This window comes from Pipistrellus hanaki (assembly GCF_964339955.1).
Source record: "Pipistrellus hanaki genome assembly, chromosome: 1".
Classification (NCBI taxonomy): domain Eukaryota; kingdom Metazoa; phylum Chordata; class Mammalia; order Chiroptera; family Vespertilionidae; genus Pipistrellus; species Pipistrellus hanaki.
In genome coordinates this window covers 161,001,580-161,028,993 of record NC_140503.1, presented here as the reverse complement: position 1 = coordinate 161,028,993, position 27,414 = coordinate 161,001,580, and the positions used below count along the sequence as shown (strand labels likewise).

The 27,414-nt window shown below is 40.6% G+C and overlaps 1 protein-coding gene across 3 annotated transcripts in view; it reads right to left on the bottom strand.

Moving 5' to 3' along the window:
- Positions 1-18,007: 18,007 nt before the first annotated feature.
- The window catches only part of HELQ (helicase, POLQ like), a 38,748-nt gene continuing 29,341 nt past the window's right edge, over positions 18,008-27,414 (bottom strand). Inside the window, exons 14-17 of one of the 3 annotated variants that reach the window (XM_084881733.1) lie at positions 25,417-25,590; positions 23,770-23,883; positions 22,768-22,902; positions 18,008-19,267 (exon numbers count right to left, since the gene is read on the bottom strand). In XM_084881733.1, the coding sequence (XP_084737859.1) occupies positions 19,148-19,267; positions 22,768-22,902; positions 23,770-23,883; positions 25,417-25,590 (543 nt within the window). In that variant the 3' untranslated portion in view covers positions 18,008-19,147. The remainder of the gene's footprint in view (positions 19,268-22,767; positions 22,903-23,769; positions 23,884-25,416; positions 25,591-27,414) is intronic. The other 2 variants (XM_084881732.1, XM_084881731.1) reach the window with 2 other exon arrangements.

Below are 27,414 nucleotides of genomic sequence, written 5' to 3'. Positions count from 1 at the left end.
ACTATAGGGGTTCTGTTTCTTCTCCTATGTATATGTCTTTTTGTACAAGGATGTGCAGTTCTCTATAGATGTAGACAGGGTTTGTTATTTTCTTCTATTAAGCTTATATCTTTATTTACCCCATAAATATGTAATATTTCTCTATGTCTGTAGGAAAGTGGATACTTGGAAGAACGTAAGTGAGCCAGAGATCATAAGAGAAAGCAGGAAGTGTCCCTAGAATAAGATTCATAAGTCACAGGAGTCATACATAATAGCCATTATGGTGTAAGCCAGTGATTTTCAACCAGTGTGCTAACAAGAATTTTTAAAACATGTCATACCTGATTATTTGGTCAGGGGCTCTGACCTCTTTTCCCTTAAATGATAAAAAAAAAAAAAAATGATAACAGCCAACACAACAATGGCCATCTGCTGTGAATGAATCAAAATTATACACATTTTTTGTCAGATCAGCAAAAATTGTATTTTTGTGTGTGTGTCGCAGAATTTTAATGATTCATTTATGTGTGCCAGGAGGTGAAAAAGGTTGAAAATCGCTGGTGTAAGCCAAAGGATTATTCAAAGGTCTTCAGAGGAGAGCTGACTGTCCAGTTTTAATCATCTGTCTCTGGGATGATGAAGGCCCTGGAAGACCCTAAAAATGTATAGTTTATGCTAAAAAGTCACACTAAAGTGAATTAAGTGGGAAATTTTTACTGTTACCTCTAGGGTCTGTAAACAATACAAACATGGAATGGAAAAGGGAAAGAGGCAGAAATTGCATTGGACACAGGGACGTTGTTGGGGGTAAGGAGATAGGGAGGGGGTGTCCTATCCTAATATTAGATGGAGGCTAATGTTCTTCACTTTTGGCCAGGTGTCCAGTAGTTTTAAGCTTTTTCAATAAGAGCTATGAGCCGAAACCGGTTTGGCTCAGTGGTAGAGCGTCAGTCTGCGGACTGAAAGGTCCCAGGTTCGATTCCGGTCAAGGGCATGTACGTTGGCTGCGGGCACATCCCCAGGTAGGGGATGTGCAGGAGGCAGCTGGTTGATGTTTCTCTCTCATCGACGTTTCTGGCTCTCTATCTCCCTCCCTTCCTCTCTGTAAAAAATCAATAAAATCTATTAAAAAAAAAATAAAAAAAGAAATAAGAGCTATGAGCTGCATATTCTTAAAGATACTATTTTGCCCTGGCTGGTGTGGCTCCAGTTGGGTTATGTCCCATGTACCAAGGGGTCCCCAGTTTGATTCCAGGTTTTGGGGGTTTGATCTCCAGTAAGGAGCATGCAGGAGGCAGCCGATGGGTGATTCTCTCTCATCTTTTATGTTCCTATCTCTCTCAAAAATCAATAAAACATTTTTTAAAAATAAAGGAAGAAAGAAATCAGAGCTGCGAGAGGGTTCCAGTCAACTGCAGAGGTGAACGCAGTACTCTAATTCTCCCTTAACCACGACATAATTACAACCAGACCACAGAATAACCATCACTCAGAACCACCTGAAATCTAGCTAGACAGAAGTCCTATAACTAAGGAGATAAAAAAAAAATAATAATAAGCCACATTGAGACTGAGACTGGTAAAAGGGATGGAAATGCAGAATGGCCTCGTCTCTCACCCAGCTGTCTCAGATAAAAATCAGGAGGGATATTCTGGCTGTGGAGGTCCCCCTCAGGAGCAAGGGGCCCCAGCCCCAAACCAGGCTTTCTAGCCCAGGGTTCCAGTTCCCAGGAAAAGAAGTGCCTGTAACTTCTGGCTGTAGAGATTGTGGCTGAGTGAGACAGAGGACTTCTGGAGTCCCAGGTATTCCTCTTAAAGGGCCCACACATGGCATGACTCATAATCAATCCCTCTTAGCTTAGTGCTGTAGGAGTGCGAGAGGGCACTCTGCAAAGATGCTGTTGTACTGGGTGTGGAACACAAACGCAAGTGTGCAGGAAACCAGATTTGGGGCAACAGTGCTCCAGCAACAACATAACCCATGGCCGAAGATGGAATCGTGAGGCCCTGTGGGGAACTGGGCTCCCTCCTCTCTGGTTTCGGGGTGTATCACCCAAGAACTGCTGCTGCCAAGTCACCACAGCTCGGCAGCTCCTGTGTTGAGTGTCTGCCCCCTGGTGGTCAGTGTGCATCATAGGTACAGGCCGGTCGGATGGTTGGATGGCCACTTAGCCTTTTATATATATAGATTTTTCTTCTGATTTTAAAAGTAATTAAAATTAAGATATATTTGTGGGCACCTAAAAGTATCATAGGTCCTATATACTGTGTCACCTGTTGGTGACTACCCCCTCCTTAAATTATGACATAAAATACTATCTATCTATCTATCTATATAAAAGCCTAAGTGACCATCTGACAGTCAGACTGTTTGACTGTTCACCTGGTAGCTATGATGTGCACTGACTACCAGGGGGCAGATGCTCAATACATACCAGTAGGCATGGCAACATGGAGCAGACTGATGAATCTCAGAGAAAAGAGGGGATAGCGGGAAGAGATTAACTAAAGATCTTATGTATACTAGAGGCCCTGTGTATGGATTCCTGTACTACTCAGCAACATCTAGAATTCTATTTTTACTTATCTCATTATTTAACTTCCTAGTTTTTTTAAAAAATATATATTTTATCGATTTTACACAGAGAGGAATTGAGAGGGATAGAGAGTTAGAAACATCGATGAGAGAGAAACATCGACCAGCTGCCTCTTGCACCACCCCCGCCCCCCTACTGGGGATGTGCCTGCAACCAAGGTACGCGTCCTTGACCGGAATCGAACCCGGGACCTTTCAGTCCGCAGGCCGAGGCTCTATCCACTGAGCTAAACCGGTTTCAGCAACTTCCTAGTTTTTTTGATAACTATTCTCAGAGCAGCCGTATCATATTGCTTGGATAAGGAAAATTCTAAAGCCTCTGTACTAACATGGGCTATTTTTTGTTGCTATAAGAAAATATATTTTTCTTATGCAGAGTATCAATTTGTTTTTTCTTTTCTAATATTTTTAAAATTTTATTTCAGAGAGGAAGGGAGAGGGAGAGAGAGAAATATCAATGATGAGAGAATCACTGATTGGCTGCTTCCTACATGCCTCCAACTGGGGATTCAGCCACAATACAGGCATGTGCCCTGATTGGAATCCAACCTGACTTGCTGGTTCATAGGTGGACGCTCAACCACGGAGCCGCACCAGCCGGGCAAATGTGAAGGTCATGACATTCCTAGATGCAGGTAGCTTAACAGGTATCTTAATTTCGCACTGAAATACCAAGTCTTCCTTCCCTGGGATAGTGTGTTTGCCTGCTCCTCCGGCCTCCCAAGAACTGTTCCTCCCACCTGTCCTCAGGGTTGATTCTGCGCAGTAAGTTTGTACTCTATGGCAGCCGCTATTTCCTGTTACAGCTGATTGTCTAAGGAGGGGAATGCCATCTAAACTTGGTCATTCCTTTTTTTTTTTTTTTTTTTAAATATATACTTTATTGATTTTTTTACAGAGAGGAAGAGAGAGGGATAGAGAGTTAGAAACATCGATGAAAGAGAAACATTGATCAGCTGCCTCTTGCACACCCCTTGCTGGGGATGTGCCCGCAACCAAGCTACGTGCCCTTGACCAGAATCGAACCTGAGACCCTTCAGTCCGCAGGCCGTGGCTCTATCCACTGAGCCAAACCGGTTCCGGCTAAACTTGGTCATTCCTTTTTGGGAAATGGAGACTTAGAGATCCGGGCGCTAGGGCAGCCATCCTGCACCTTCACTCAGGGAGCCCACCTGAGAGGGGGAGGAGCGGGGAGAGAGGGAGAGAGGCAGCCGAGCCAAACAAAGCAGAGGTGGAGAGGGCTGAGCAGCTCAGGAGAGGCAAAGCAGAGGAGTTCTGATAACTTTCTGCTTTCGTTTCCTTGTGAACAGGAGCACACATCCTGTCCCTGCAATCTGTGAAGTGACCCAGCCTTTGGTGACAAAGCCTCCCATTCAATCTAGGTTACTTAGCTGGCGTTTCAAGTCCTTTGAAACCCAAAGAAGTGTGACAAAGAAATAAAGGCCACTTCCTCAATTGCAGTCAGATAATCTGATGCTTAAAAATTTAATTCTTTGGGGGAAAAGGTAATGCACTCTTAAATGAAAGAAGGCTCATAGTCTAAACAATTGTATTATGTTCTACTGAGTTAGGACATCCCCAGCTCAAAGCAAATACAGTGCGCAGTAAGTTCAGTCTGCAAAATCAACGTGAATATGCATAATAATAAGCACGTTGTGGTTTTCCCTTGATTTCTTCAGGAACTTGTACTTCCCAGTGGAGATGTGTGAATTCTGTAATATACCCCGTTCAGCAGCTTAGTTCAGATCGTTTAACAGACATTTAATGAGCTTTTACAGATCTCGCCAATACGGGGTGGGGGGGGGGGGGGGGAAGGGATACAAGATGAAGAAGATTGGTCCCTTGCCTCTAGAGGTGTGCCCAACACGTGAAGTGAGTTCCCTTCCTCCCGTTTCTCTCCTGTCGGTGCTCTGCGGGGAGAAGGGGCGTGGTTGCCAGGATCAGATAACTGGTCTAGACAAACCGCCTTCCTTGGAGTCTGATCTGGAGGAAAAGGACTGAGCAGGAGACCTGGGTTGCAGGCTGGGCTGTGCCAGTGCTAACAGGGCTTGGTGAAGCCTTTGCCTAAGCCAGTTTCCCTGTTTATCTTCATACCAGTAAACTGGGCAAAGGGTAACCGAGGAAAGGGCTCTGCTGGGCAGAGCACTCAGGACTCAGCTGTAGAAGACAGCTGCCACTCCATGCATTTTATGCAGAAATGGATTTTGAAATAGAGAATTAAACACAAACTTGCTGCAGGGGCTGGAGGAGAGGGCTCTAAGCGGGGCTTCTGGGATGATTCTCGAGAACATGCTGTGGGGTCGATGTTTCTCTCTCATCGACATTTCGAGCTCTCTATCTCTCTCCCTTCCTCTCTGTAAAAAAATCAATAAAATATATATTTTTTAAAAAAAGAACATGCTGTGGAACGGGAATCAGAGACTAAAGGAGGAGGACCTGTGGTTGCAGAGGCATACTGCCATGCAGTCCAGGACCAGTTGCTGTAGGACACCCAGGAAGCTGGTGGCACCGGGGCCTGCCAGGAAACCCCAGGGCAGTGCCTGTCAGAGGAAGACAGCTATACCAGGAAGACGAACTCTGGCTCTCTCCCACCTAAAGTAACAACAACAATGCTCATCCTAAAGCTAGCACTTACTAATGCCATGTGTCCGGCTAAGCAATGTATGTCATTAACTCAGCTCTTCTAACAACCCTAGGAGAGATTATCCCTATTTTACAGACGAGGAACCTGGGATAAAAGAGAGAGTGAGCATTTCGAGTGCACATAGGTAGTCAGTAGCAGTGGGGATGTGCATGCATCTTGTTGATGTCATCTGCTTCATGTCTAGAATCCCAGCTGCAAGAAAACCTGGGGAGCAAAGCATGGGTTTCAGTTTTCCCATGGGTTTCAAAGACACCCGGGAGGATAATCAGGATGGGGGCTGCATGGCTGTCCAGCATATCCATCCCAGCAAAGCAGTCACAGACCCAGGCAAAAATGGGATAGCAACAGTGATTCCATGCAAATAGATGCAATGCACCTAATCTATTTGTCATCTGTTACCCTAAGATTAGCTCACCGCAAAGCCCTATCAAAGCAAAGCAGAGTTTAGATTGTATCTGCACACATGCCTGTTTGAACAAGGACTAAATTAGTTTGTGGTCTGTGTTTATTTCATTGATATAGAATTACAAACTTAAGTTTTGTACTTCAAAGTTACTAATTTTTGGTAAAATATGGAATACTTTTCTTTAAAAACATGCAAACAAACTCCGAATATTGATTATGAGTTCATTGGAAGTTAACAATTCTCTTAATTTTCAGGACCAAACTCAAAAGTCATTCTTTTGTGAAGATTTCCCCTCTGGATTTGAGTACTTTTGTTTACTAATTGTATCCTTTTCTATTAAAATATCTGTACATGTCGGTACTGGATTCCTAGGGCTGTCATAGCAAAGCACCAGAGACAGGGTGGCTTGAGTAACAGATATTTATTTTCTCACGGGTCTGGAGGGTAGAAGTTCAAAACCCAGGTGTTGGAGGTGTGGTTTCTCTTGTGGCCTCTCTTGTTGGCCTGTAGATGGCCATCTTCTCTGTGAGTCTTCCCTCTGTGTGCCTGTGTCCTAATCTCTTCTTACAAGAACACAAGTCATATTCGATTAGGGCCCATCCCAATGACCCCACTTAAATGTAATTACCACTTAAGTTCCCTGTCTCCAAATACGGTCACAGTCTGAGGTATTGAGGGTTAGGGCTTCAACATATGAATTTAGGGGACACAATTCAGCCCATGACAATGTCCACTGCTAACTAAACTGTTGTGCTTTCAGCATAATAAAGAAGCTATTCTTTTACAGAGTGCTTTCCTGTGCAGATTCTCATGTGACCTTCACACAGGGCAGGATGGAGATCCCCATTTTATTTTATTTTTAAATATATGTTTTTATTGATTTCAGAGAGGAAGGGAGAGGGAGAGAAAGATAGAAACATCAACGATGAGAGACAATCATTGATTGGCTGCTTCTGGCATTGCCCACAACCTGGAATTGAACCATGGCCTCCTGATTCATAAGTCAATGCTCAACCACTGAACCCCGCAGCTGGGCAAGAGATCCCCATTTTACAGGTTTGGAAGCTTAGGTTTATGGAGGCAAGGTGACACCCTTGAGCTTACACACAGGATGAGTGAATCTGGGGTTTAAGTCCGGATTTCCTTGTTCATGGTCCAGCTCTCACACAGCCCTGTCTGTGATCTTGTAGATGGACATGAGAGTTTCACTGGGTGTGCATGGAAACCTTTGGGGAAAGGTAATGCAGGGGCAAAAATTTGAAACTTATGACCAGCTAGATGCATTTTAATTTTAGGGTTATAGTGAAGAGGAAGAGAGTGAGAACTGCCTGGTATTTGCCAGCTCAGAGGGACAAGGGGCACAACAGAGGGTGTGGAGTTGTGTACAGTAAAGAAGAGAATCGGTGTCTTCAAATACTCCACAATGTTCCCCCAATCTACTCATCAGACTTGTCTAACATCAAATTGACAAATATTTTAAAGCATTTGTTTCATTCACAAAAGTAAACATAAATAAATAGAATAACATCAATCACATCTCTCATTAAATATACTGCATTATGGTTTTCACTAATTACCATGAATCCTCTAAATGATAGTGTTCCCAGAAATAGGAGAACATTATAATAATTTCTAGAATCACCCCATAAAGATGAAGGCATTTACTAATTTTTAGCCATTTTTTTCTATTGATCACCAGAAGAAATGAATGGCTGTTCTGATACATGTAAGTGCACAATTAAAACACTCTAAAAAATCCAGCAATACTAGCAATGTAAAGCTATTTCCTAATATATAGGAATAGGAAGACTACAGTACTGGTAAGCAGTTGAGTGTAAATGAGCTCTGTGTCTGATGCTTCACTCAGCTCTACAGTCACACATAAAAGCTCAGAGCACATTATTTGAAATTGACTTTGGAGATCAATCAACCCACCAGAGAATGTCTAAAAACCTTCCATGGTGCTTTGCAGTCTTCTCTATATCTTTTAGAGATAATAATGACCATGTGTTCTCTTTATGACAATGAAAAAGACACCATTGGAACATATAACGTAATTCTATTTTCATTTGCTAATTTTGGGGGGAAATTTATCTTAAACTATATTTTAATATAAAATATACGTATAAATATATTTTTATGAAAGTGTATTACTATTTTGCTAGAATAATCAAATTTGAATCTTACATTCTTTGGCCTTTACATATTTTTTGCTAGCATCATCAAATTTGAAACTTACATTCTTCAGCCTTTTTACTAGGCCAAAAGAGAGACATTGGCTATTTTGACAACCTTAAAACAACTCCATGAATGCCACCAACAGCATGGCCTATAAGACCAAATCCAGCAACCAGAACTTCATTGTTTTCCTCAATAAAGTGTGAACAGCAATCGCTACTTGAGCAGATGCATGATAGAATTCGACCTTACTTTTCCCAGCACCTCCAAAGGGCTTGTCCTTCAAGGCTGTGCCGAATGGGTTTCTTTCTTTCTTTTCTTTTTTCTTTTTTTTAAAAATATATTTTATTGATTTTGTACAGAGAGGAAGAGAGAGGGATAGAGAGTTAGAAACATCGATGAGAGAGAATCATCGATCAGCTGCCTCTTGCACACCCCCTACTGGGGATGTGCCCGCAGCCAAGGTACATGCCCTTAACCGGAATCGAACCCGGGACCTTTCAGTTCCCAAGCCGGCGTTCTATCCATTAAGCCAAATCGGTTTCGGCCCGAATGGGTTTCTTATGCTGTTGGTTCTGTCAGTGGCTCCAAGCTTCCTGGCAGGACGAGGACTGTGACACTGGTCCACCCTGCCCCTTCTGCTGGCCTGAGCGAGAGAGAGGCAACACTTGCTCTTCTGCTATGTTTTAAAGAATGGAGGAAAAGAAGGAAAGCAAGGAAGCTTTAGTGGAAAACATGACCTTATAGGGGTGCCTGTCATTAATTATTGCTGCTCCACTCAAAATGTACCTTTTATTATGTTTCGTGGCGATGGGACGGACCCTTCAAACACTTCTCGTTCGTAACGAACACTTTATTAGAGTTTGTTAATAAACCAAGGTGTCAGAAGGACACTGCAAGAGGAAGGAGCTTCTTTTCTGCTTCTGGTTCTTCCGTTGTGTTTCCCCAGGACTGGACACATGTGCCCACATGGGCAGAAGTGGCAGCAGGCTCCCTGTGGTGGAGGTGCATGGTGGGATGGGACAACAGAAAGGGGGTTGGGGGTTCAAGGGCAGATCCCTTTGCCAGTGAGTGTGTTCACCCCCAGCTGTTATGAGTGGAGCCGGGTAACATCCCATCGTAGCTGCCTTGGCTAGAGAAGTGCCCTCAGCCACATTGGCGCTGCCTCGCAGGCCCCAGAGGCTCTGCCACCCTCTCACCTGCCCCTGAACTGTCCTGACTGATGGATGAAGGAGGAAATGACCTGATTTTAGTTAGGAATTTTTATGTTCCCCGAACGCCATGTCTATGTGCTGTAAATGTTAATTGTTAACTAGCCTGTGCCCAGAGAGGTAAAAGAAATATGTCCCTCTCTCTCTGTTTTACTTTTTATCCAGTCCCACAGATGTGCCTGCTTAGCTTTCTCCTGCCGATCTCTTTTTCTGTGCTGCCCTGTGATATGGACTTACCATTTGCTTCTGCTAGAGCACTCTGTTATGAAGGAACCAACGCCCCCCCCCCCCCAAAAAAAAAATCAGGCCCACTTCTCAGTCCACTTAAATTGCTAACCTTATGGAACTGCTTTCATGGCAAGTAGTGCTTTGTATCTGAGAGAACCCCACCGTGCCCCCAGCAGTCAAAGACCTGAAAATGGCTCATTTGTGCTGCGCAGCACCAAACGGGAGAGCTTCAACGAAGCATCCAAATAACACCTGGGAGTTTTTCTTCTCCTTTTCTTTTCTTTTTAAATATATTTTATTGAATTTTTACAAAGAGGAAGAGAGAGCGATAGAGTTAGAAACATTGATGAGAGAGGATCATTGATCAGCTGCCTCCTGCACACACCGCCCCCCCCCCCCCACTGGGGATGTGCCCGCAACCAAGGTACATGCCCTTGACCGGAATCGAACTTGGGATCTTTCAGTCCACAGGCCAATGCTCTAGCCACTGAGCCAAACCAGTTTCGGCCACCTGGGAGCTTTTCAATTCACACTCTATATGCGATACGTGTTCCAAGAAATGTGGCATGGAGTGCATTCTCTCCGAAGCGATTTGAGTTGCCTCTGGGACAATTTCCCCCGGTCTGCAGAGACCGGCCAGAGCACCTGTGGCCCAGAGAGGGCTCCCAGCTCCTCACTGCCATTCCCTGAAAAGAGCAGAAATCTGGAATGGAGTCTTTGGTCTTAGCTTCATGGCCTGTGCCAGATATAGGAACCTAATCGTCCATGATTTATGAATGAAACCACTAGACATTCTAAATCAATCAATGACAAGCTAATTATTCATTTGGAATAAATAATGGGAAAGACTCATTCTCTGCTGAACGAACAAGAAGTTTTCAGGAGCATCTGCCAGATTCTGTCAGTTCTGCAGGAAAAGGTAGCGGGAAAGGCCACACGGTAAGTCAGCCTCCAGGGGAAGCAGCAATTGCCAAGCTTGTTCTCCTGCACGAGGGACTCTTCAGGGAGGCCTCACACTATGCGTAACCTTTTTCTGTGCAGACTCCTGTCTTTCTTCTTTGGCTTCTCCCGGGGACTTTCAGCCTCTCCTGCAAGACCACATGTTCTGCCGAAACTGGTTTGGCTCAGTGGATAGAGCGTCGGCCTGCAGACTGAAGGGTCCCGGGTTCGATTCCGGTCAAGGGCATGTACATTGGTTGTGGGCACATCCCCAGTAGGGGGTGTGCAGCTGCCTCCTGCACACCTGCAGCTGGTCGATGTTTCTCTCTCATCGGCATTTCTAGTTCTGTACCCCTCTCCCTTCCTCTCTGTGGAAAATCAATAAAATATATTTTTAAAAAAGAACACATGTTCTTCCACCCCAACATGTTGACAAAGGCGAGTCTTTTTGGCAGCAGGGCCATTAATGAGATCAGTGCAGGCATAAACCTAGGAAGCCAGGGCACAGGGGAGAGCAGTGACCCAATTAGGAACAGCTGCTAGAGCCTCGCTTCTCTGCACTGTAGCTTCCCCAGCAGAGTGGCACAGACCCCACCATCGTTAACATTTAATTTAGATTTAGTTTGTCGGCACAGGCTGGATCAACGAATGCGCAGCCTGTTGCCTATCAAAGGTCAAGGCCCCCTGAGGTCATTCTGAACTGCACCCGCTCGGACCCAAGCAATGGGCAGAGGCCGCTTTTCAAGGTCATTCCGGTTTCTAAAGGCTTCCCCAGCTGCAGGAGTTTTGCAAGATGAACTTAAGATCTATGTGAAGGGCTGCAATAACTTATGCAAAAATCCTTCTCCTCCCCTCCTGTGATTGTGCTGGAAAAAGAACCAAGAACTAAAATTAAAGACCAAGACATAGGTTTTATAATATAAAGAAGGAAACCTAATAGTAATCTTAGTGATGGCATTTTTTTTTTCTTTAACTCTTTATTGTTTAAAGCACATGTGTCAAACACAAGGCCCGCGGGCCAAATCCAGCCCGCCAGGCCTTGCAATGTGGCCCGCACCGCGCTGTCATCACTGCACTCCGCTGTCAGTTTATGACATTGTCAGTTTATGACTGTTCAGTAAACCATTCGGCCCGCGATTTAGGCTGGATTTTAGATTTTGGCCCCTTCTCTGATTGAGTTCGACACCCCTAGTTTAAAGTATTACATATGTCTCCTTTTTCCCTCATTGACCTCTCCCTGGCTCTCCCACCCCCCAGCACATGTCGCCCCCCCAGTGTCTGTGTTCATTGGTTACGCTTATATGCATGCACACAAGTCTTTTGGTTGATCTCTTACCACCTCCCTCCTTCCCTGTCTTCCCTCTAAGGTTTGATGGTCTGTTCAATGCTTCTCTGTCTCTGTCTCTATTTTTGTTCATCAGTTTATGTTGTTCATTATATGCCACAAGTGAGTGAGATCATGTGACATTTATCTTTCTCTGACTGGCTTATTTCACTTAGCATAATGCTCTCCAAGTCCCTCCATGCTGTTGTAAATGGTAAGAGTTTTTCTTATTTACCACAGCATAGTATTCCATTGTGTAGATGTACCATAGTTTTTTAATCCACTCATCTGCTGATGGGCACTTCGGCTGTTTCCAAATCTTAGCTATAGTAAATCGTGCTGCTGTGAACATAGGGGTGCATCTAACCTTTCTGATTGGTGTTTCTGATTTCTTGGGGTATGTGATGGCATTTTTTTAAAGTGAGATAAGCCCTTCCCAGTGCAGCTCAGTTGCTTGGACATCGTCCCTTGGACTGATAGATTGTCCATTTGAATCTCAGTCAGGCACATGCCCGGGTTGCAGGTTTAATCCCCGGTTGGGGTGCAATGGGAAGAAGCCAATCGATGTTTCTCACATTGGTGTTTCTCTCTCTTTTCCTCTCTCTCTCTCTCTTTAAAAATATATTTTATTGATTTTTTACAGAGAGGAAGAGAGAGGGATAGAGAGCTTGAAACATAGATGAGAAAGAAACATCAATCAGCTGCCTCTTGCACACCCCCTGCTGGGGATATGCCCGCAACCAAGGTACATGCCCTTGACCGGAATCAAACCTGGGACTTTTCAATCCGCAGGCCGACGCTCTATCCACTGAGCCAAACTGGTTTCGGCTCTCTTTTTCTCTCTCTAAAATAAATAAAAATATATTTGAAAAAATAAGTGAGATAAGTGATGCATTTTAAACAAATACTGGAAAATGATATATTCTCTTCTTTATAAAATATATTTTTAATGATTTCAGAGAGGAAGGGAAAGGGAGAGGGAGAGAGAGATAGAAACATCAATGATGAGAGAAAAATAATTGAATGGTTGCCTCCTGCATGCCCCTGACAGGGGACTGAGCCCACAACCTGGGCATGTGCCCTGAAAGGGAATCAAATGTACAATCTATCAGTCCAACCAACTGAGCCACTCCAGCTGGGCAAAGCTTCTCTTCTTGATCAAACTTTAGACAGGGTCCTCCGAGTCCTCTTTGTAGCCAGGCCTTCTCTTTGGCCTAGGAAAACAGCAGACTCTCAGCACAGATTTTAGTCTCTGGCCTCCCCCTACTCCCCACTAGAAGTCTTGAACAAACACTAACAGTTTCTAACAGTTCAAAGCTGCACCCCTAGTATGGCCCCTGTCTCCTTAAAGTGTCTGCCTGAGAAAAGCGCCAGGATAATGACTTTGTTCCAACCAAAACCCGGTAATAGAATGATAGACCCCTGAACATCCACCCCTCTGAGCTGTTACTTTAGAAAGCTTGGTTTATAAATCCTTTCGCCCAATTCAAGATGTAGATCTTCCACCACCCAGAACTGCCTTCTCAGTTAACTGAGAGGCTCTCTGAAAGGCAAAAATTTGGGGAAACACCTCCTGCCCTCCCTCCCAGGCCCTGGGCAACTTGCTGTAACTTCCACCACCACCTCCCATCATAGAGAGCCTAGAAGTTTGTTTCTCCTCCAGATAAGCATCAATTAACAAACCCTGCGCTGCTGGAGACTCGCTTGTTTCTTCATCTTCAAAATGCCCATCACCTCTGCTCTAATCAGAGTTCCAGTCAATGCTGGACCCTCTTCCCATCATGATGGTTGTTCTGAGTAAATTCTACCTTTACCACTTTAACTAGTGCCCAGCTTCTCTTTGACGAAGGTTAGAGCTGCATTTTCTATCTGCCCTAGGGAGGGTTAGTTCACACAGAAGATCACAGTGCTAACCAGGCTAAGGTTATGAACTCCATCTCCATATGGCTCTGCCATATGTCACATGTGTACACCTGTCAGGTGTTTCACCAGTGCCTTTCATTGATCACGAGGGATACCAGGTGAGAAAGTAGAGATGGCTCAGCACAAACCATTTGCTGCTACTCTTTTTTTGTTTGTTTTTGTTTCTCATTACTACTTTAGGAGCTCAAATACACAGATGGTGTGGCTTATGGCTTCACTTTGTATACCTCAGCTAGGAGAGAAACTTCATGGCATCCCTCCACCAAACACCTTTCTCCCTTTGTCTCCTGTCATTTTAGCATCTAGTTCACGGTCTTCCTTTTTCTCCCAGTTCTTTCTCAAAGACTCCACCTCTCACTTTCTTTAGTGCCCATAAGCATTTTCCTTCTGTATGCTGTTTCATTTTGTTACAACCAATGGCTCATGATGCTTCTCTTTGAAGCATCATGAGCCATTGATGCTTTACCACTCCTAAATGTTCCACCTCTTTTGTTTCATTAGGCTAAACTATTCAGTGGAATGCATATATTTATGCTTTACCACTCCTAAATGTTCCACCTCTTTTGTTTCATTAGGCTAAACTATTCAGTGGAATGCATTTGAATATTCCCATTGAGCTTTCCAACAGCTTTCATGAATTTCAGCAAAATGTTGAATTCCTGCATCATTTCTAGGCTGGGCAGTGGACTGTGTTATAACTCTCAAAAAGCTTACAAATTCATATGGAATCAAACCAGTGTTACTGAACTTTGTACATAGTAATCTGTTTCCTGTGGATTCCCCTCCCCCCCCCAATTTTATGTGATAATACAGTAATATGTTTTACCACAAAGGAAAATCATTTAGCATATAGCATAACAGCTTGTTCTTTACAATCAATCACATTGCCATTAGCCTACATTTTCATAGCTTCATGACATAAAAATACATACTTTGTGCCCATTTAAAATATATTGTTTTTTCAGGAATTTAAAATAATCCTCTCAATGAGCATAATACATTTAATTTAGATTACTCATATGCTAAGATCCAGAAAGGATCCTCCAGAATGTTAATTTTCCCATTGTGTCCCATGCTATTGTCAGATGTAATAGTTTCCTACTGTTGCTGTAACAAATTGCCACAAACCTTGTGTCTTAAAACAATACACATTTATTAACTTCATAGTTCTGGAGGTCAGAAGTCTCTCAAGGGTCTCAAGGAACTAACAACAGGTGTCAGAACTGGACTCCTTATGGAGGCTCAGAAGAGAATCTGTTCTCTTGCCCTTTCCAATTTCTAGAGGAGGCCTGCGCAGTGTTTCCCAAACTTCTCTCATGATGAGAATCACCTGGTGGAGTTGTTAAAACACAGATTCCTGAATCCCAACTAAGAAGTGCTAAACTAGAATTTTTGGGAACATATAGGTAAAATTGTATACTTAACTAGTGCTCTAAGACAGATTTTATATACAGAGCACTAAGTTAGGTATGCAATTTTTGGGAACATATAGCTAAAATTGTATACTTAACTAGTGCTCTAAGACAGATTTTATATACAGAGCACTAAGTTAGGTATGCAATTTTTGGGAACATATAGGTAAAATTGTATACTTAACTAGTGCTCTAAGACAGATTTTATATACAGAGCACTAAGTTAGGTATGCAATTTTTGGGAACATATAGGTAAAATTGTATACTTAACTAGTGCTCTAAGACAGATTTTATATACAGAGCACTAAGTTAGGTATGCAATTTTACCTATATGTTCTCAAAAATTCTAGTTTAGCACTTCTTAGTTGGGATTCAGGAATCTGTGTTTTAACAACTCCACCAGGTGATTCTCATCATGAGAGAAGTTTGGGAAACACTGCTCTAGAGTAGGGGTGTCGAACTCAATCAGAGAAGGGGCCAAAATCTAAAATCCAGCCTAAATCACAGGCCGAATGGTTTACTGAACAGTCATAAACTGACAATGTCATAAAATGACAGCGGAGTGCAGTGATGACAGCGCGGTGCGGGCCACATTGCAAGGCCTGGCGGGCTGGATTTGGCCCGCGGGCCTTGTGTTTGACACATGTGCTAGAGGCTCCCTTCCATCTTCGAAGCCAGCATGGCAGGTTGAGTCTCAATGTGAAGGATGGATAACTCAATGGATGGAGGTGGAACAAATGGATACCTCATGTTTAGAAATATATTTAGCTGCCTGCTTATCTCCTTAAACCAAATTAAATGTTAGATAAATGAAAAGATATGACTGTGGAACTTTTGGTGGTGTCAGCTGACTGAAGTGTATCTTCAGTTCCTTCATATCTGTCCCATTGCTGCTGTGGTTTGGAAATTGGCCATGAAACAGTCCTTTTGTTTAAGCCAGTTGTCCTTGGGCTTGTATCACTTAAAACTGAAAAGCCACCCTGACTGGTTTGGCTCAGTGGATAGAGCATTGGCCTGCGGACTAAAGGGTCCCAGGTTCGATTCTGGTCAAGGGCATGTACCTTGGTTGTGGGCACATTCCCTGTAGGAGGTGTGCAGGTGACCAATGTTTCTCTCTCATTGATCCCTCTCCCTTCCTCTCTGTAAAAAATCAATAAAAAATAAACTGAAAAGCCATGGTTAATATATAGTAAATTCTCAAATGTATTTAAATATATTTTTATTCTCCACTCTGTTCCCACTGACCTACTGTTTGTTCTTCTCTAGAGCTGAACTGCTTTAATTTCTTTACATTTTAAATTCTTTTAGGGCCAATTCCCCATCATTATACATGACAGCCTTTCAGTTAAATTGACGCAGGGGTCTTCAAACTACGGCCCGCGGGCCACATGCAGCCCCCAGGGGAGTCTGATCCTGCCCGCCAGGTTTTTTGGGCAGTGAGCGCAGCCAAGGTGTTACAGTAGGGATTAGTAGTTCATATAGTCCGGCCCTCCAGCTCTCTGAGGGACTGTGATCTGGCCCCCACTTTAAAAAGTTTGAGGACCCCTGACCTAGAGAAACATTGATCAGGGACCATGGAGATTGTCCTGGATTACAGATATAGGAATTCTAGTTTCTATAAAGGTATCTCCTCACCAATCTTGCCATCTCTAATCTTAAATTAACAAATTGGATTGTGATTATTATTAAGTCTCTTATAATTGGTTAGCAAGAATCAGGGATCATTTACAGCCTTACTTAGGCAACCTGGTAATTCAAAGTTTCTAGATTTAAAACAGAAGTATGGACAATGCTAAGGTCCTTTTAGCTAGAACAAATGGATTATGTTCAGTGAAGCTCATAAGACATCAGGATGCCATACTTTGATTCATATGAAGGAGTAAGGTGTGAATGAGAAGTAACATTGGGGGTAAAATCAAGGGCAGGCGAAAAGAACAATTAGAAGGGATAAAGTAGGCAAATTCTGCCAAGACAGCATTGTATAATGGTTAAATGCACAGACTTTAGGTTGGGACTGCCTGGGTCTGAATCCTTGTCCTACAACTAATCCCTGGGGCAGTTACTTTACTCCATGTCTCAGTTTACTTTAAATGGGGATAATAATATTAACTGTCTTATAGGATTAAATTAGTTACATAAAGCACTATAACAGTGCCTGGCACACAGAAATTACTAGGTAAATAACTGCTACATTATAATGGTCTAAAACGTTAAGCACAAAGAACTTAGGGTGTGAATCTATTTGCAAAGTTTCCAATGGATCTCTCAGACAGGTTAAGACTTTAACTAAGCCAGTTCAGTATTAATAAATATTGCTAGTTATTACCATTTTCCCCCCATAGATAACCAGCCATTGACATTTGAGCTATAAATCTGAAAAGGAAAAAGGGAGAGGCAATATTGAAGTTGTATTTGAAGAGAATCTTTAAATTGTTCTCTTGGGTGGTATTAATTTTTCACTTAAGTTCCTACTTTTGCCAGTGAATTTCTGTATGTGCTGTGTGCCATCCTATCTAATAAAAGAGTAATATGCAAATTGACTGTCACTTCAACACAAAATGGCCACCAAGTGATCAAATATGGCCACCCCATGTGGACACAATATGGCCGCCACAAGATGGCCGGCAGGGGAGGGCAGTTGTGGGCAATCAGACCTGCAGTGGGCAGTTGGGGGGGAATCCAGGCCTGCAGAGGAAAACAGTTGGGGGCGACCAGGCCAGCAGCAAAGGGTAGTTAGGGGTGACCAGGCCTGCAGGGGAGGGCAGTTAAGGGCAACCAGGCCTGCAGGGGAGGGCAATTAAAGGCAACCAGGCCTGCAGGGAATGTCACTTGGGGCAACCAGGCTGGCAGGGGAGGACAGTTAGGGACAATTGGGCTGGCAGGGGAGCAGTTAGGCATTGACCAGGCTGACAAGGGAGTGGTTAGGGTGATCAGGCTGCCAAGCAAAAACGGTTAGGGGCAATCAGATAGGCAGGCAGGCGAGCAGTTGGGAGCCAGCAGTCCTGGGTTGTGAGAAGGATGTCCAACTGCCTGTGTGGGATCAGGCCTATATGGGCAGTTGAACATCCCTTGAGGGGTTCCACATTGGAGGGTGCAGGCTGGGCTGGCTCCCTCTCTCCCCCCCTTTTGTGCACAGGGCTTCTAGCACAAAGATAATAATAAAAAAAAAAAAGTCTTGGCTTTCTAGTAGAATTGAAACTAATATCATTAAAAAAAGACATGGTGGTTCTTTGCTAAGGGTCACATTGAGCTGTGAGCTGCTTCAGGGTGTTTTTTAGGAATAGCAATGTGGCAGAAGACATCAAGACAAAAATCAAAATTCCGACTGGTCCTTCTAATAGCTGCTTCCCCAACCAGAATCAGGCCAGGAGCTATTGGCAGAACTGCTTCGACTTCCATCACTGTGAGAAGGCAATGACCGCTACAGGGAGTGATGTCTCCGTGGGCAACCGGTCCACATCCTGGTGGAAGCTCTGTTTGTTTACATTTCTGTTTCCTTGTGTTTGTTGACAATCTGAGTAAGTCACAAGGCTCTGTGTTGTGTATTTTACTTTATAACTGTCTTCCCAACTATTAAGATCAAAGAAACTCTTAGAAGAAAAAAAAAAAATAAATAATGAGCAGAAGGCACATTTCTTGGGAAGATCTGAACTGGCCCCATCCTGACTCTCCTCTGTCCTGACCCTTCTCCCAGGATAGTGAAGGGGAACCTGGGCATATCCCACCCTGGGATCCTGAATCATAGGTTAACTAATAATAAATACTTGTTGGAAAAATGTTAAAAAAATAAATGGGAATTAATGAGAGATTCAAAATACTTACAGGAAGGGAAGAGCCCATGTATGGGGTGGGGATGAGAATAATTTTATAGAAAAAACAGTATTTGAGCATTTTTAGTTCATACTTGAAATATACAGTACATTTAAAGATAACTTTCTATGCACTGAGAATGGAATAAAACAGGAAATGAAGGTTTTAGAAATCGCAGGGAAAATTATGGAATTTCAAATTATCCAGTTTGATGAAAGAAATGGATGAGAGAATGATGAAAGATCTGGCTACAAAGGTAGGCTGCAGCGATGTTGAGGGAGTTGGATTTCATTTCTGAGCACAGAAATAATGTATAAGTATTTAATAAGATGGATTATTACTAGAATGGTTATTGTAATTATGGGTAAGAGATATATCCAAACATCATCCATAGTTCTGAGTGTACACTTAAAATGTATCTTTTCACGTATAAATAATAAGGAATTTTTAATAAAACATATATACAAGAAATAATTCAAAAAAAGAGAAGTCATTCATATTTGACAATGCTCATCAGACACTTCATGCCTTTCAACAGAAGGGAAATCAGCAGGTAATCTCAATAGCTCTTCTACTTCTTCTTGCAAAGCTTCTGCTTTTTCATTCAACAGCATCTACAATAAAAACATCAGGACATGAGACCAAAATATTCAATGCTATAGAAATTCTACCATTTTTATTGCTTGAATTCTTACACATCAGCAATCTAGATATTAAAACTAATATGAGATGGAAAAATGGCCACTTAAGAAGAAGTGATTATATTATAGTAAGTGAAGCTGAAACATTTAGTTAAAGCCATTTTAGCTGATTACTCCATTTGGTATACCAAAAATAAAGGAGCTCTAAAACATGATTTGTTTTATTGAAGACTCAGCCACTTAAAAATTAACTTTGAATCTATAAAATCTAAGACAATTTTGCAAAAATTTAATTAGCTCTTGAAAATGTTCTCCTTCATAAATGCATTTTATTACTCCTCAAAATTTAGTATGCTTTTAAAAACCTATCACTTTTTCAAAGAAAAATTTTATTCAAGTTTCTAAAATTAATATGGTTAATTTTGAAAGAAACATAATAAGAGAAGCATTTCCAAACATGGAGCAGAGTAGAGGTAAATGAATATTTAACAAGTAATAACTTTCTCTTTCTTTTAGAAACCAGCAGTAAAATGTTGGTATTTGTTGTAGCTGGCTTTTGTGTATATTGTAGTAAAGTATTTGTCCTACTTCTGTTATAAAGTATTGTAATAAAAAGTTTAGCAAAGTCACATAGAGGGGAAATAAAGTAATATGATGCAAAGTGAAAGTGAAAAACCCACTCTACCAATTTGACATAAGCATTACATAGCATCATATATAAAAAAGACTAAAATGTAATTAGGTAAGCTTTCCAGCAGCTGAGGCAGGGGTGACCATGTGAAATGAATCTCCCAACACATCCTCTAAAGACTATACAAATCAACAAGTAAACCACACAAAACTTGTGTCAGCATCATTAGAATTACAGAGAATACCATCAACTTCAAATTACCCATGGTTAAAAAAATCCACCAGTTATCAAAAAATGGCATAATCTCAAAATAATCCTAACTAGTTTCCTCATCTTCATCCTTACTCTCCTATTTCAACTGCTGACCTCCTCCTCTGCTCAAAATCCTGCAAAGAATATCTATTTTTCTCTTTCAAACTGTCTGGAAAGTGAAAGAAGTGGTGAGAACCAGAGCATGCATCTTAGTCCATAAGGTAGAAGCCATGTATTGAGAATGTGACAGAATTAGGATCCCTGGATACGACACTGATTCCCATAATAGCTATAAATTACTTATGCTTGAATTTGTCTAATAAACTTTTAAAGTTTGAAGTAACTGTTTTTGGCAATTGTTACTATTGCTCCATTTGTATCCCTAATGATATACAGTCTAATTCCACAGTCCTGGCTCTACTACTTATTGAGCTATACACTTCCTTGGGTAAATAACTTAATTTCTTTAAATCTCATTTATTTATTCAAATACTAGTGGCCCAGTGCATGAAATTCATGCCCATTAAAAGAGAATGAATTAGAGAAAATATTTTAATATTGCTACTGGCCTTTTCTCTATAATAGAAGAGTCAGAGATGAAAGAAAATTAGTAAAATGTATATGAAAATCTTCCTCTGTCAAGCCTGGGCCACGCCACGGGACCAGAGTCAAGTCCCTACACACCTGCATGCACCTCGAAATTGAAATCGTAGGAGACCCAGACCCGGCCAGCTCCACCCTCTTTCTCCTCTCTCCCACAGGGCGGGGGAGGCAGCCGCAGGTCCCCCAGTCCAGGTGCTGGGGCAGGAGGCCAGACTCAGGTCCCCTGGCCCCGGCGTGAGGGCCTGAGGGTGCAAGGGCGCAACTACCATTTGCATATTAGTTCTTTATTATATAAGATATATTAAACACCTACTCTAGGCTGAGTACTGTGCTAGCTGCCATTGCAATGGAAATGACTATAACTCCATCCCTACCAATCCCAAAAGTTTCTAATCTAATGGAAAAGGTGAGTTTTAGTGTTGTAAAATTGAAGGTAACACCAACTCTGTACACCTCACAGGACAATTGTAAAGATCAAAGAAGGTAATATAAACAATGTGAGCACCAATTCAAAAAAGATAGAAATTTACTTTTAGCTCATTCAGATCTGTATATGACCATATTGTAATAATGATGGTTTTTTTAAATATATATTTTATTGATTTTTCACAGAGAGGAAGAGAGAGGGATAGAGAGCTAGAAACATCGATGAGAGAAAATCATCGATCAGCTGCCTCTTGCACACCCCCCACTGGGGATGCGCCCGCAACCAAGGTACATGCCCTTGACCGGAATCGAACCCGGGACCTTTCAGTCCCCAGGCCTTTATCCACTGAGCCAAACCGGTCCCGGCAATGTTTTGTTTTGTTTTTTAAAGCCAAGCAATTTTAGTCTATAAGAATGGAACTACAGTCAAAATCAGGAGGGGGCTGAAACCAGTTTGGCTCTGCAGACTAAGTGGTCCCAGGTGCGATTCTGGTCAAGGGCATGTACATTGGTTGCAGGCACATCCCCAGTGGGGGGTGTGCAGGAGGCAGCTGGTCGATGTTTCTCTCTCATCGATGTTTCTAGCTCTCTATTCCTTTCCCTTCCTCTCTGTAAAAAATCAATAAAATATATTAAAAAAAAATAAAATCAGGAGGGGAAAAAAACCAAATTGCTGTGGAATGGCTTCACCCACATTGAACAGAAGGGTAATAATACATATGATTGCATCTAGTGAAGGGTAAGTAGGACAACAATAGATTATGTAATGCAAATGAAAGAAACAGAAAAGAGAAACCCTTGTTGGCAGTGAGAACTGTTTTTCAATATGTGGACACTACTATAAGAATAAAGGAATTGCCCTAACCGTTTGGTTCAGTGGATAGAGTGTCGGTCTACAGACTGAGGGGTCCCAGGTTCGATTCCAGTCAAGGACATGTACATTGGTTGCAGGCACATCCCCAGTGGGGTGTGTGCAGGAGGCAGCTGGTTGATGTTTCTCTCATCGATGTTTCTAGCTCTCTATCTCTCTCCCTTCCTCTCTGTAAAACATCAATAAAATGTGTATATTAAAAAAAAAAAAAAGAATAAAGGAACATAATAGTTCCAGATGGTAGTATTACAGTGCAATGGTTAACATTTTAAGAAGACAAAATTGAGCTTCATTATAATGGGATGCTTTTTGTTATCCTAAGAGTGACCAAATATAGAACTATGTTATTTTTGAGGTTGTAAGCTCTTTGTCAGTGAAGGTATTCAAAGGTGGGAGGACCAGATGTTGAGAGTGCTGAGGAAAGGACTTATGCGAAAAGGTTGTAAGGAGGCCGAATTCCATGAGTTCTAGGCTTCCTTGTACTTCAATGAACTCTTGAAACTGTCTGTTTTTAGAAAGTAATTTTTCTCTTTATTGCAAGTCTTGATCATAACAAATGCACTATTTTTACCCACATATTATGAATTTATACTTTTGTGTCTATTGTTAAATATGTGTGTTTTTTCATGTCTCAGATATAAGGAGATAACACCACAAAACATTATAAAGGTTAAAAAATGGTTTGCTTACCTTTGCTGATGAAACAATTTGCTTGGCCTGGCGTCTTGATAAATGATCAATTGTCTTTATTAGCACTTCAGGATTTGCATTAGCTAAGTGTGCTAGACTTTTATAACCTGCATTGTATAACTGTTTTGCTCGACCCTGAAAAATATTACAAAAATCAGTAGGCTCAAAATTTGAGATTTAGAAAAAAATAATTAAATGTCTTATTAAAAGGAAAAATTGTACATGCATATATATATATATATATACTAAACATACTAAAATAAATAAAGTAAGAATGAAGAGATAACACATCAGAATCCAGAGGAATTTTGTATTGTGTTCAAAGATGTATTTGAATGGTTCCAATGTGTCTGCAAGATAGTCTTCTGTGCAGCATAAGTCATCTGATATGTGTTGCAATCAGCAATGAGAAATCCATTATGGCACTTTAGGCTAGGGCCATTATTTCAGACACCAAACAAAATGTTCTAGTCTAATATCCTTAAAATGTACCAACTCGGGGAATTATAGAGGTTGGGTGTGCTGAGGTGTGGTGGGGTCTATTCCCAAGTAGTAGAGCTCCTCTAATTCAAGAACTGAATAACAGAGAATAAACTTAAATTAAGGGTTGGTCAAAACAGAAAGCTGAAAAACCAGCTGAGAATACTTTCTTCTCACTCTCTACAAAACCGTAAATGAGCCTTGTTAGCACTGAATCACCACTACCTTAGATAAGCACAGAGTCTAAACCAACAGAAGGTAATTCTCCACTGGAGTGGAGGAAGGAAGATGCTAAGGATAAACCCATATATACTTGGAGAGTTTATTCTTATCCCTTCTGTTATTTTCTTTTCACATTTGTGCTTCCGAATTAATGAGATTTCTAGAAAGCCACAGTAGCAATTTACTTAAAAAAAAAAAAAAAAAAAAGACTGCCTTAAGGCTGTTTGTTGTCACTTACCTGTGACAAGACTTCACAGTTAGTTGAAATCATCTCAACTGGGAAAGTGGGAAATTACTAACCTCTAAAACACCAGTCACTTCCATGAGAGGGATTAGTTCTGCCTTTACACAGTAGGTCAGTTTCTTGGTAAGTTCTACCAAAAGGGCTTTATAAACCCAAAACTCCTCAAGTTCCTGCAGAATACAAAGAAATATACAGAATTTAAATCTGGTCAGTCATTTCAAAGTTCAGTTTGCATAGTAGGGGGCTCACATGATTAGGAAATGTAAGCTAGTATTAAAAAGATCAGTATACGTAGAAGATATTTAGAAAGATAAATTTACTAAAATAGTTATTATTTAATCCAAAGTCAATTATTTTAGATTGTTTACTCCTTAGTACATATGACAGAATTAATTGCCATATACACATACAGATAGGGAAAATGAAGTTGATTTTAAGTTTAAAAATAGAACTTATGGGAAAAATTATTTAAAAATTGAGCACAGAAACAAATATGAAAAGGATATTCTGCTATCCAACAATAAAAAATGTAAATGCAGCAAAATGGCTTAATATTATAAATTTTTCCAAAAAATTATCTGAGTAGAAAAGTCTGGCAAGCTTTGTTGTGCTATTTAAGGAAATTCTAAAAATTTCTTTTAGTAAAATCTTAAACAAATCCATCCTAAATGCACATGGCCAAAATAAAATTTTCTCCTTAAATTACTTTTTAAAATGAGCATTTGTTGTAGAAACTAAAGTAGCTCCCTGACAATGGAAGCGAGAATGGTAAATTACTGGGGCAATCTACGGAACATGATACCAAGTAGTTAAAAGTAGCTGTCAAACATACTAATCAAACATTTCACATGAGTATCACTCATGAGAAGGATCCTCAGACAGAATCAACATGAGTGGAGAGATGTCATTTTAAGAGTTGATTCCAAACACTTGAAACTATTAATGCTGGTTCTAAGAATAAGGATAACTAACTATTCTACTTGCTTTCTACTTGTTCATTACATACTCTAGTTGATTTTGTCATTTAAAATATATATATATATATTTGATTGATTTTTTTACAGAGAGAAAGGGAGAGAGATAGAGAGTTAGAAACATTGATGATAGAGAAACATCCATCAGCTGCCTCCTGGGGATGTGCCCGCAACCAAAGTACATGCATTTGACAGGAATCGAACCTGGGACCCTTCAGTCCACAGGCCTACGCTCCATCCACTGAGCCAAACCGGTTTTGGCTGATTTTGTCATTTTTGTATCTTTATCACAAGTATGTATAGAGTATTTTTGTAATAAGCAAATAAAAACAAAAATATATTTTAAATAAATTCTGACTGCTTTGTAACAAAATAAGTCAACAATAAGAAAATATTATCTGCCCCGACCAGATTTGCTCAGTGGATAGAGCATCGGCCTGTGGGGTCCCAGGTTTGATTCTGGTCAAGGGCATATACCTTGGTTGTGCGCACATCCACAGTGGGGTGCATGTAGGGGGCAGCTGATCGATGTTTCTCTCTCATTGATGTTTCTAACTCTCTATCCCTCTCCCTTCTTCTCTGTAAAAAAATCAATTAAAATATATATTAAAAATAAATAAAAAGCTGTTAATATTTTTTTAAAAAGAAAATACTAACTGGTTTATGAGTTTGGTAACAGTTAAAATAAGAATATGCACAAAGCATCTATCATCTATTTAATGGAATTACCTCACAGAAATGTAACACACAACATGAGAAGGTGGCAGCTGCAGTGAGAAGACTTTGTATATATCCTCTCGGCATATTAAATTTTTCAGACACACTCCAAATGCTGGTCTCTTTGAGCAAGGCATAAAGAACCAAAGACAGGTATAGTCTGTTCACTATGTCCTTGTCCACCGACTAGAAAGACACAATCAAATACATTTATATACTGAACCTGCTAAAAATATACATTATATTCAAATTGTACAAAGGTAAATTGAATGAAATTGTGCTACGGGAGAGCTAAGATAATGATAGAATAATTCATAGAAATAAAACTAACTTCTAACATACATAAGTTAGATTAATTCAAATAATCGTTTTTTTTAAGTATAAAAAATGCCAAATTGTTTCCAATTTAATTAAACTTCTTTCTATAGAGAGTGTAGAGGCTGAGTTGTGTCCTACCAAGAAAAGATATGCTCAGATCTTAACACTCGGACCTTTGAAGGTGACTATTCCTGGGAAAGGATATTTGCAGTTGTAATTAGTTAAGGATCTTGAGAGGAAACCATCTTGGATGTACAGTGGGCCCTTTTGTTAAAGCAAATTACAGTAAATTTTTTTTTTTAAGTTCAACATATAAAACTACTTCCTTATAGAAGAGAGGACACAGAGTGACACAGACAAGCAGGCCATGTGAAGCTGGAGGCAAACATTGGAACCAAAGAAAAACCAAGGATTGCCAGCAACCACTGAAAACTAGGAGACAGGCAAGATGGTTTCCTCCTCAGAGCCTCCAGAAGGAATCAACCCTGCCAGCCTCTTAATTACAGACGTCTGGTCTCTGAACTATGAGAGAATCAACTTCTGTTGTTTTAAGACACCCAGTTTGACTTTGGGTGGTGAAAACACAATACAATATACAGATGATGTATTGTACACCTGAAGTCTATATAATTTTACTAACCAATGTCACCTCAATCAATTCAATTTTAAAAAAAGACACCTCCTGTGTGCTAATTTGTGGCAGCGGCCCTAGGAAAATATAGAAAGAGAGGAACTGGGGAGACCTTTTTATTTCCTGTGGTATTTATAGATTGTATATATGTGTGAATGTGACTGCAAATTAGACAAATGCATTTATCTAGATAAATATGTTAATAAGCTTATCTACATTGTAAACTAAGTAAATATTAGATTCTATGTTTTCCACATGGACAAGATAAGTAAGTAATGTTTCCAAAGCTAAAACACTGAAAGATAAAAATGCTCTCTGAAGTTGACAATTTCTATTCTGTGTACCTGCTTTTGACTGTGGCGTCTTGTGACTATTTTTTGTGTGTAGTAAATTTAGAGAGGGGATAAGATTGAACTTGGAAGAGAAAAAAATTGGCATAAAATATAAAATTATATTCTCTACTATAGGAATATAATGTTTGAGATGAAAACTTAGACTGACATATTAAAGAATATATGAATTAAGATTCTGCATGTTGATACTGGATCAATCATTTAAAAAACATTAAGCTAAAAAACATGATAGTTGAATAAAAGTAGGAAAAGATTATTTTTTAATTTTCCAAATCTGGTACACCTTCATTATTAAAATTGAGTCAATGTAGATTTTGTTCAAAAGGCATTTTTTAAGTCAAGCGAAATGATAAAATTATATTACAGGGCAAGATAAAATGCTTAGCTCCAATTCTAAGCTCTTTTACAAGAAATGTTTAAAGAAAAGGAGGGTTTTTTTTCAATGTGAAGAAATCAATTTAATAGATTTTCAGTAAAATCATGTTCTCTAGAATTATAAGTAATGATAGTTTCAAAACATTAAATATTAAATAATCCACTTGTAATTAAATCCATGTCCATATTAGTTTATATATGCAATTATTAATTGAATAAATGTTTACTGACTGTATTTCCTTTTTCTAATGCATTTTTATTGATTTCAGAGAGGAAGGGAGAGAGAGAAACATGAATAATGAGGGAGAATCATTGATCAACTGCCTCTTGCAT